Source organism: Lepus europaeus, chromosome 1 (genome assembly GCF_033115175.1).
Source record: "Lepus europaeus isolate LE1 chromosome 1, mLepTim1.pri, whole genome shotgun sequence".
Taxonomy (NCBI): domain Eukaryota; kingdom Metazoa; phylum Chordata; class Mammalia; order Lagomorpha; family Leporidae; genus Lepus; species Lepus europaeus.
The window spans coordinates 81,191,024-81,203,026 of NC_084827.1; the positions used below are offsets into that span (position 1 = coordinate 81,191,024).

The 12,003-nt window shown below is 33.6% G+C and overlaps 1 protein-coding gene across 1 annotated transcript in view; it reads right to left on the bottom strand.

Annotated features, from left to right (window-relative positions):
- Positions 1-1,073: 1,073 nt before the first annotated feature.
- The window catches only part of LRP1B (LDL receptor related protein 1B), a 2,136,850-nt gene continuing 2,125,920 nt past the window's right edge, over positions 1,074-12,003 (bottom strand). The window contains exons 88-91 of the mRNA XM_062186250.1: positions 7,069-7,159; positions 5,698-5,842; positions 2,668-2,766; positions 1,074-1,214 (exon numbers count right to left, since the gene is read on the bottom strand). Coding sequence (XP_062042234.1) covers positions 1,074-1,214; positions 2,668-2,766; positions 5,698-5,842; positions 7,069-7,159 — 476 coding nt within the window. The remainder of the gene's footprint in view (positions 1,215-2,667; positions 2,767-5,697; positions 5,843-7,068; positions 7,160-12,003) is intronic.

A 12,003-nucleotide genomic window follows, 5' to 3' on the forward strand; every position in this document is an offset into this window, starting at 1 on the left:
TAACTTGGAAGGTCCTTCAATGCTATGTTTTTGATAGGGCAAACAATGAATAGGTCATCTGTATCTTGAAAATATTTATCAATTAGTCTACACCAAAATGGCTGTTTGGCCTCTTCCTTTTGACCTAGCAAAGAGAATGTATTTGCATAATTGAAATTTTACCATCAATTTGTGTGCTTCTATATTATCTTTTACTCTTCAGTGTGGTAAGTTGTTTGGTTAATCTTCCATAAAACACATGTGACTTGGAAGAGACAAAAAGAAATGAGTACCCAATGCCCTGTTGTGCTCTAGGCTGGCGATTTACCTCAGAACTGAGAGAGGAAAGGTCTTATTCCATAGCAAGTGTGGTCTGTCCACTTCTGGTTATATTTTTGCTATGTTCTACCACCTAAATATAACTATTGTTTACAGGGTATGTATCAAATAGAGTCTTCTAAGTTTTGGAAAATGTAGTCATCTTTTTTCATGCAGTTATTAGTTTTATATTTTTTAGTTTTTTTTCTCAATATTCTTGTCTATCACTTGGCAATCTAAGGCTAATTCCAAAGCAGATGATGTTGAACCTGTGAGGGCTATATTTTCAGCAGATTCTGAATCAATCTTCATGGGCACAAAAAAGAGTTGACCATTCAATCATTTTTCCATCAATTTAAACAGAACAATAAAATGACAGTGTATTACAACTCTCAGACCATATAATGAAAAAGTGTAAAGGTTCTATTTGTTGATTAAGTAGAACCTAAAAAGTTCATATAAAATAGTTTGCTCATATTCACACTACAAAGTAATATGTTGTTTTTTAATTTTAACAAATTCAAATCTGTGTCATATCAGCAGCATTGTTGTAAATTGTACTGTAGTGCAGTTGTTTTTCATAAAAATACCATACAAATGGTCAATCAATAGTCATCAGCAAAAAATAAAACCTAAGAAACTCAGAAAACAATTAACCAGGAAGAAGATAAAGAAAGAGGTAATGCTGATGCCAAAACAAGTATAATACTGTTGGAACATACAAAAGTAATCCTTATATTTTATACATTTATACAGCATATAAAAGGTATCGCTGATTATGCCACTGTCTCTCTTATACCAATTTCTATTTTCTTTGGAAGCAGTTCTTTCCTTTCGTCAACACTTCCTAAGGAGTTTCGACAGTTTTGCCCATCCATATACAATTTTGCATATACCGGATTGGAATAATTTGTTGGCTAAAGGAAAAAAAAAACATAATTTTATTATCAGTTCACCACATTAATTATATCTAGGATATCTACCTTTTAATGGTAATGATATTAATATGCAATGCGTTTAACTTACTAAATAAATATTGCAATGCCACTTAAATCCTGTATTTAGTTTTTAGTTGACTTTAGCATAGTATTAGACAAAAACACAATTTTATGCTTTTCTGGTAACCTGTGAACCTAAGGGGAGCTTTGACATGATGTGAAAAGTCAGGAGAAATCTTTTTGAAAGCTGTGTTCACTGAGGCTTCATTGTAGAAGTACAAAATGTTAAATCAATTTTTTTCATGTTCCTAATCCACATCTTTCTCCCACTGTTGCTTTTGCATGTCTGCCAGTGTCAAGTGAGATGTGTTTACAGAAAAACATCCAATTAATTGGTGCTTGTCATTTTCAATATGAAGTTAAAAACAAGCAAAAGAATTAAAATCAGTAAAGAAATACAGCAGCAAAACAAATTTTAAAATATTAATACAATATTTTGGCTTCAAACAACTAATAGGTATTTTTCACAAAATATTTTTGGACTCCTCCAAATAATTATGACATACACATTCATCTTCAATTTTATAAATGAAGCAGTTTAATGTAGAATTGAGGCACAAAATTTCTTCTTTTAGTTGAAAAATATACACAATATTCACTATTTAACAAATTGTGTCTTAACTCAAGAAAGTATTGCATAATTTTGTTGTTGATTCATTTTTTTTTGTCTTGGTGTTGCTGAAGGTAGCACATCAGGTCTTAGCTATAAGAAGGAAACATTATAATCTTTGAGCCATACAGCCATGCAGATGAAGCATACATGATAGGAAATGAGAATGAAAAGCAATCAATGGGACAGAGCAACAAAGGAGAGAATACTCATCCTAAGGTAGCTTAACAACTATATTTTACCCTACTTCTGCTAAAAATGAACAATGCAAACTTGATGAAGCTTTCTCTACATATGTTACTTGACTTAAACCATTTTTAATTCTCAATATGATGACATATATTAAAGTATGCCAATATTTTTATTTAATTGCACATCCTATTTGTATATATTAAATAAAAATCTTTTTAGGAAATGAATAAATTCAAATTTAAACTCAAACTACTCAGTTTAAATTTCTGGTTAGAGACTTTTGCTAGGAGCAAATACTCATGTTCATTGTTAAGGGCCTATTGCATTTTCAAATACAACAGAAGATATTTTTACTTAAGAGCTTTGCTTAAAATGACAACATGTTTTATAAGTAACCTTGCATGAACAGAACATATAATGTAAACCCCCAATTTTAATGCTGTTTTGGTATCTCTTGTTAATTAAAAACTTAATCAAGGACAAGCCTCTCTCTAAGTCTAGTAATCATTTTTTGATTGCAAGCAGTTCTGTGATGGAATGGATATGGAATAATGAATTTTCTTCTCTCACCCCAGCAGTTAGTGGTCCTTTCAAATCAGAGTTTAAGTAGATGGGCGGCGCTGTGTGTGGAAGCTTGAAAGCACTGGGCCCTCCCCCTATATACCTGGCCTGTACATAAACAGAGAATTTTAGTTTCTGACCTAATATCATGGAACCATCTTCACCAATATAAATCATGGTAAATCATAACAACAACACAAAACATATTCTTAGAATCTATGTGTACATGTTAGCTTAAACAACTTAACAAGGAAATGATTTTATTACATTTTTGCTTCATAGGTAGACATTCCTACTATGTCCTGTGTACTGATGGACATGGCATACATCTAGAATGTGCCATGAATTAGTGTTTTCTCTCCAAGGTAATAATATATTAACTAATAGCTCTGAGAAAAATGTATCAACCTCCCTCATTTAATATTTTGCAACTTTGAAAATTTATGACAGTATAACCTTCTGGACATTGAAATATCTGACTGTTTCTAATCAGAGGTTCAGTGTGATTCCATATTTTTTGGGGGGTGATAGAATTTAATCTCAAACTTGATAAAAAAAGGTTAAAAAAGAAATCTCTGATTTTCAAAATCTAATTCTAAACCTAAATTTTGTTTAAATGGACTCACTGAGTTTCTATGCAAGGGCACTGACATTAGACTTTCTTGGGTTCAAAGGCCAAATTAGCTGATCTGTACACTCCTATTCAAAATATGGAATTTACCCAGGATCTTCAAAAACTTCATGGAAAATTCATATCACAAAAATATATATGGATTTTAAAAATGCCTTGCATTAAAATAAGCATATTTTAATTATGTTTTCATGGTCTTTTTGAAGTACTTGCAGATTAATGATCCAAACTGTTTAAAAACTAGATGAAAATTTATAGAATATGAAATGTAACTGAATATATATTTTTTACAAATGTTAATTAATAATGGAAAACTTTAGGCCAAGAGGAAGAGTCTCACAAACATTTTTACAAAAAATTAAGTCAATATTGCCTCTTTGCTTACTTTATTAAGTATTCCAGTCCTTAAAAGTATTATAATTAAATTTAGAACAAATTAAAAGGTACCATTGAATTAGACATTTTACTCACTTTGAAAGTAACAAATCACTTTTCTACAAAATTTATGTGTGATATGATTTATGTTTTATCACATCATTCATATATAAAGCTGCTGTGCATGGTAAATTCTCTGTGGCATTAATTTGATCATTCAAATTGCCAAATTAATATGGTCATCTTTTAGTACTTTCTGTACCTATTGGGCCTAACTATATTTTATGCAGTTCTCTGTTTGGTTACAATTCATATTTACATTTCAAATACCAAGAGGCAGCCAAAGTCAGCCATCTAAGTCACATTTAATGCAATTTTGGTTAGTCAGTCAGCAAATTGGTAAATAAATATTTATCGAGTGTTTTGTGCTAAGTACATTAAAAATATATTAGAGAGTCACTGAAGCATATTTTTATATTCCTAGAGTAAATGTGGAAAAAAAATTTAATGAGATACTAAATCGCTATTCTTTTTTAAATGCTCAAAACTGGATTAGCTCTATCACTAAAAATAAAAATGATGAGAAAGAAATAAGAACTCACCTTCATATAAAAAGTGCTTATAATATTTTCTCATTAGTTCATATTATACTTTTGAATATTATATTTTTAGTACAATGAAAAATGCAAGTAAATTCAGAAAACATTTAAAATTCTTTTTTCTTTCATAGATAAATTGTCAGGTGACTGTGAACAGTATCTATAGTCTTGAATTTCAAGTAGCAAATACTACAACTAAAGATACAATGATTAATTTTGGGAACAATTTCAGATGTAGTAGTTAGTTAATAAATAAAATTATTTCTAATTAGGAGAAAATCACTGAAATATTCTGCATTAGTATAATGTTTATCTAGACAGTAAAGATTGATCCACTTCATAGGAGCAAATACTTGACCATCAACTCAGAAAATTCAATCTGGATTCAGAACTAAACTGCATATCTGAGACCCTATCCAGCTTCTTCAGCAACAACTGTGGTAATGATTTCAAAATCCTCTGGCTATAGATTCAATAGATTGTGCACAACATGATGATGCACTTTGGGCAAAATGTCCCCATTAAATCAGAAAATAAATAAATATTCAATATAGGAATACATAAGCTAAGGAAAAATATTCCATTAAATGAAATAGGTATTATTAATTTACAGAAAAATATTCTAAAATTATCACACAAAACAACTCAGTTAAGTGAATCTTCTTTAGAAGTTTAATTTACCTAATTGTATCATTTATCTATTTCTTAAGGTGCCAACTGGAGCAAACAGTAGTAGCTCTTACAGGTTGTATGTATCAATTTGAAATGACACATTTTAAATCAGTAAGGATATTATAGCAGACAGAATAATATTTATCCAAAGTGATTTGGTTGGTTCTTCAATGAAACATTATCAGAAATAAAATACTTAGATTGACAGTAAATCACTATGCTCTTTATGAAAAAAATTATTAGGTGATATTTTTACACCACAATGTGCATTTAGATATGCTAGCATCTCAACATATTTGAACAGGATATTATTTTAAATAAATTATACCTATTCATAAGTTGCACAAAAATATAAAGGAGGATGCTTCAAAAAACTCATAGAAAAAGAGGTATGAAAAATGAGTTTATTTTGATGCAAAAGATTTTTCTGATAACACATGGAAATTGCATATTTTTAAAAAATGCATAGATTTCAAAAAAGTTTCTGCACCAAAATACTCAAACTTTTCATTCCATTCTCTAATGAACTTTCTGAGGGACCTTGTGTGTTTTTGAAAACACATTATATTCACTTGTATGCTGTAGGTGCATACAGTTCATAATTGTATTTGTTCCTTTAGAAGAAACTGAATCATTAAATGTACCCTAAAATCATTTCCTGCAACTTCAGAGACAACAAAAGCATGCTGAAGTTCAGAACTGTTGATAGAGATATTTATCAAGAACATGTTCTCTCTTCTCTATAATCTTAAGATTTATTACCTTTGTTGTATCTATCATAAAGCTGGGGTCTAAAAGGCCTCCGTCATTGTGGTCATGATCCACCTCATACATATTATAAGAGGGATTGCCAATTTCTACATTTATTCCTCCATTGATAATAGGTTGTCTTCTGATCGTTTTTGTCCTAGAATATATGAACAGCAATATGATTGTTAGTTGTATATATATCACAATCAAGGTATACGAATAAATAAAATTTGTAGATCTTAGTTTGAGTAATGGAAAGCATATAAGTGCATTTGAAATAACCAAAATTTGTTAAGTCACAGAGTAACCAAAACTTATATTTGGTAATTTTCCAATTGTTTTGACTGAATACAAATACACAGAAAATAAATTCCTCCTAAATTGCTGATACTACTTTAGCAGAAATTGAATAATTATCAATTAATTATCTTTTTTAATTTTATTTTTCCACCTTATTTATGAAAAATATCTCTGGTAAAGTGATTAAAATGTAAGATAGATGGCTTTCCATTTCCAAAAGCTGTAACTAGAATCCTGCCTGAGATAACTCAAAACTGATCCACAAACTCTCAGTTCCTAGATAATAACCTCAGTGGCTACTCACTCTCTATTACTATTACTGCATTTTCATATACACTGAAAGACTGAATGATATCCAGTGAGATATAAAATAAATTCACCTTGAGTAAAATACGTAATTTGTGATATATATACACAGTAACACTATATTGACATTACTAATCATATTAATTATTCATATACTAAGGTACTCTTAGAGATTGTTGCTGTTTCAGGAAATACTACTGAAAAATCAAAAACTCAGCAGAAATTTTAAATAACATGGTCCCCTGATAGTTTTACAATATATAAACGGAGCTATCCTGAGAGCCCAGCATGGGGGAAGGTTTGTCTCATTGCAATCCCTTTCTGAGTAGGTGTTTAAGCTACTGGATCAGACACAAGTGTCCCATAATGGCATGCCTGGTTTTGATTCCTGTCACTGGCTCCTGCTCCAATTTCCTGCTAATTCAGATGCTGGGAGACAGCAGTGTTGGCTCAAGTGCTGGATTTTAGCACTTACATGGGAGAGTTAGAATTCCCTGGGCACCTGGCTCTGACCCCAGCCTATCCCCAGCTGACTTAGGCATTTGGGAATTGAAGCACTAGTTGGGATTTCATTGTCTCTCTGTCAAATAATAAATAAGTAAATGAATAATTCATAACTAAATAAAAATGTCTTAAAATGATAGAGAGGAATAAAATGGCTTTAAAAATCAGACTTTTACAATTGGCAACATCTTGAAAAAGAAAAAGAAAGCATCTCTGTGTCCAGCTATTTGATGTATTCACTAACCAGCAAGCTGGAACACTGCAGCATCTTACCTTCTTTTCCTTTTACAGAGCACTAAACCAATCACTAATGTGGTTATCAATGTCACCAAGAGGACAAGAGGCACAATGATGGCAATGCTTCCTGGAAAATAGGTAAATGAATAGATGAACAAATAAAATGATGTGATTAATATAACAAGACTTCATTGCATCAAATCATTTGACCATTGATATAAAATATAAAGCTTAGCTGAATTGCTTAGATTCCTAATTCATAACTACATTACTGAAAAATCCTCCTCTTAATAAATACTTGATCTGCAGGAACAGTTTCTTTTTGATATCTACTGTTTATATGTTGCATTTGAATACCTTGAGATCAGAGATACTGACTTTTTGTCAATCTGACTTTACTGGTTCTCACCACACATGTTTCTACAGTACATGCTAACTACATGTAAATCAATCATGTCTGAACATACATGTACACAACTTTACTGGCTACATTTCCATTCTTTATAACTACTTTCCAGCCATGAATAAATGGAGCAACTTAGAATACAGTATGGCAAAACAAAAGACAATTCAGTATTGGAATTGGATGGACATAGGCCTATATACCTACCGATTTCTCAGCTGACTTGAGGTGAGATCTTGAGCAAAATTATATAAACTCTCTTCACCAATTAAACAGAAGAAAACTACCACACAGGGCAGATAGTTTGATTTCACAAAATAATAGAGAAGAGGGTATCTTCTCTCAAGTTTCAATTCCAGAATATTTGGGCAAACCATATTTTAGGAACTTGGTTTACATGGCAAATGCCCATCTCCCCCTTCTTTCAAGTATATGAGAATCATCTTAGGGTGCAAGGCTAATGGTACAGATCTTCAAAAGTGGCATGAGAAAGTTGTTCTTATTTTTTTAAGCATTTGAGTGTAAGAGAAAAGCATTTCCAATCTTTAAATAAAGGTGATCATTTTTTGTTTTCAGCCAGTGAAGTAAGAAGACAATACCCCTTTGCTGTTCATGTAACCCACAAGAGGATACACTTAGGGTTATGTCATTCTGTTTCAGGAAGAAAACTGAGTGCAAGAGTTGCTTGATAACAGGAGACCATTAACTGACTCTATCAAGTAGCCAGTGTTAACTTTCCTAACAAAGTACTGCTGAAACAAAGGCTTTTGTCTACTTGGAATAAACATCTGGTTTATTCAGTCAATTCAGCTAATCACTGCCTAACCTTAGAAACAGAGCAATCCAGAAACTAATTAAAATTTAATGTGGGGATCTTACATGGCTTAGGAATGGAGCAATAAGAATTATTGAAATACATGGATTTTTCTCTGCATATACACATGTATATAAAGTCACTGGGTTAGGAATTAATGGTAACAATGTGTACAACAAGCAGCCATTTAGGTCTTTGTTTTTTAGAACTGTAGATCTGTTTTAACAGCTCCAGCCAGAACCTATCTAGGAGAGATGATCTGTACTGGACATAACTTGCCAAAATACGAAAGAGTCCTAATTAAGTTTCATGTATAAGATAATATTATACTTTGGAACTTTAAAGAAATAACTAGTCTAACATAGCCAAGTGACTTCTTTTTCAATTCAGGAAAAAATATGGTTTACCTACTATAGCCACTTACTAAAATGTAAAAAATTATTTCTTTTTCAGGTTTTGAGCAGGATAATATAATTCAATGAGTTTTAGATGATATTGCCTCCTTGGTTGAGAAAGTGAGCTTTATATGAATGTGTAATTTATTAGTAATTAATGAAAGTGAAAAATCTGGCACCTTAGATGGTAATTAACATTTGTTCACAAATTTTTAAATACCAAGGAACAGCTTGGTTTCTTCATAAGCTATGACTTCAACTGATTGATCATGACTTTATAAATATCTTACTTTTAATTTTTCCTGCTAAAGCTTGTGTAAAGTCAGTGGGAGTAAAATATATACCAATGCAAGTTTTAAAGTATGTAACACTTCTTTACACTTGATGTAATTATAAATTATTTAGAAAATTAGACTTCACTTTTTTTCTTACATAGTTTCTATCATTTTTGTAAGAAAGAAAGTCTTTAGTTATGCATGATAGAAAACAAATTATTTCTTTTTCCTATTTTTCCCCCTTCACAGATGGCAGTTGCAATCCCATATATTATAGCTCTCAGATTAAGAGTCTATACTACTGATATGTTTATGTAACCAATCAAGGTAACATCATTAATGTTCAGTGTGGCCAATAAATAATTCACAGTAGCAGTTTTGCAAACAGTGTTTTTTTTTTTCATTTTTGTATAATGGTTTATATTGATAGAAACAACTGGCAGACATTTTAAAATTTATAAAATAGGTATTTTTCAAAAATAATTATTTTTCCAAGTAGAATATAAAGCAGTAAATATTACAGCATAACATATTACAACCAAAGTCTATTGCTGGTGATTTTTAGCAGTACACTATTAATGGATTATTACAAACATTTTTTTAAAGCACATCCTTTACTTAGCTGGTAGGGACACTACAGCAACTTGCTCCCATAAAATAGAACAAGCCGTTCAGTACAGCATGGTTCTGAAGCCTCACCTTGTAACACTTTTTCCACTACAAGCAGCAACTGTAGTACCGAATGCTGCTGCAGGACTCCTCCCATGACAGCTAACTCAGCATAGCAGTGGAGGTAACGGACTCCAGATTCAGGATAAGTCTGTTCCCATCCCAGTTCCACTATTTACCAGCACCATTTCTTTGAGTAAAGTACCAGGGTTTGTCTCAGTTTATTCAACAATAAAACAGGTTTCTTTTTTTTTTTTTTTTTTTTTTTTTGACAGACAGAGTGGACAGTGAGGAGAGAGAGAGAGACAGAGAGAAAGGTCTTCCTTTTGCCGTTGGTCACCCTCCAATGGCCTCTGCAGCCGGCACGCTGCGTCCGGCTCAGCATACTGATCCAAAGCCAGGAGCCAGGTGCTTCTCCTGGTCTCCCATGGGGTGCAGGGTCCAAGCACTTGGGCCATCCTCCACTGCACTCCCAGGCTACAGCAGAGAGCTGGCCTGGAAGAGGGGCAACCGGGACAGAATCCGGCGCCCCGACCGGGATTAGAACCTGGGGTGCTGGCGCCACAGCTGGAGGATTAGCCTATTAAGCCGTGGCACTGGCAGATTTCATTATTAATAGCTACCTCACAGTATTGAAAATAGCATTATGCCAATCTCATTGAGGGTGTTACACGTATTCTTAATAATTATAAATTGAAGTTCTCATAACATCCTGTATAGGCCTCTATTGTACACTATTCACAATTATTCTTAAGCTCTCGGAGGAGGCAAAGTGTTTACTCCTCTTTATTATACAGATAGTGCAGTTCTTGTGATATCAAAGGGAATAATCATTTAATTCTCATTCAGTTAGAAACTCATGAGTTCTTGCTGTATCCCAGACACTCGACATGGAGGGTATAAATAAACTTCTTTTTCTATGTTGCTTGATGGATATTAGATGATGACAAATAAATGAGTCTATTTGACATGCTATCTCAGAGAAAGGAGACATACAAAGGCTGTGCACTGAACCAGATCTGGAGTGGAGGAGGACTAGCGAGTCTCTGGGATTTGAGGGATGAGTATTTTTCAGTGTTGTGAAGAGAGTGAGTAGGCCTGGAAGATTGTGATTAAGGAACAACAAACAATCATGCTGGAGTGCAGAATGATAGCGATTGATGGAGAGGTGGCCATAGAAGAACAGCAGAGGTGAGGTCATCCAGGCCTGGGAGAGCCATTTAAATGGGCTGGGTATGGGTACTACAGTATTTTAAATACAATGATGTTGAAGAAAATTTGGGCAGTAGCAGCTATTGGCTTTATTTTTAGAGATGGAAGGTTAAGAACTGCTCTTAAGTGTGGTTTGGACAACCATTTGGATTTTGTTGCCAAAGACAGGAAAGCAAAACTGGTGTATAAAAATGGCTATTTAGGAGAGGTAGCTGATGAAATAATTTTGGGGATGTGAGATCTCTGTGGCATATCAATTGGACAGGTACAGCTATATCAGGTGGGCAAAGGATGTGTGTCTCAAACTCAGGAGAGAAAACCAATTGAGGATAGGGATTTGGGGAAATGGGCACAATGCTGATAACTGTGGAATTTGGGCTTACCTAGAAGGACTTATATAATGATAAGGAGAATGTACATGTTAATAAGCAGAGTGAGTTAACCCGAAGTATGAGAAAGAAAAGTCTCCCAAAAGAAGGCAGGGTTGTGTCGAGAGGAGTGGGGAGAAATGGGAGGCCTTGTATATCCTGGAGGCCAAAGGAAGTGAGCATTTTGTGTATTGATCAAGTTTATAGTAGAAAAATGTATGTATTAATACTACCATTGCAGCTTAGCTCTTTTGACATGTTGCTATATATTCTACTCCTAAGTTCATGTTTATAGATATGTATAAATGTAGTGTTTTGGGATTTCTGTGAGGAAAATTAGAATGCTTTTTTGAGGCACTTAGTTAAATTGTAATCATACAGGAAATGTGTCCCCAACATAGTAAAGCTAATCCAGTGATCTGCACGGGCTGCCGTTCATCCTGGCCCTGTATCTATGTCTCTAGCCTCACTTGGCGCCACTCTCCTACCCCCTCCACACCTCCTCCCCCCACCCCCACCTCCCACCCCCACCTCCAGGCCTGCTCCTATCCCTCAAGGCCAGCATCTGGTCTTCAGCCCCTTGACATGTCTGCTCTCCCTTCTTCTGTTTCATGAGCCTCTCCTCCCCCTTTTTATCTTTAAGTCTCAGCTTAAATATCACCGTTTCATAGAAAACACTCAACCTCCCTTTTCCCCTGACAGTCCCGTCTCTGCCCCCTTTTATTCTTTCTTCAAAGGACAATCAAAACTCTCAGTCCCTTGATACATTTATATGGTTACTGTTTTGTTTGCTTCCTTGTTTTATTCTACCAGAATCTTGAAAAGAGGCACCATC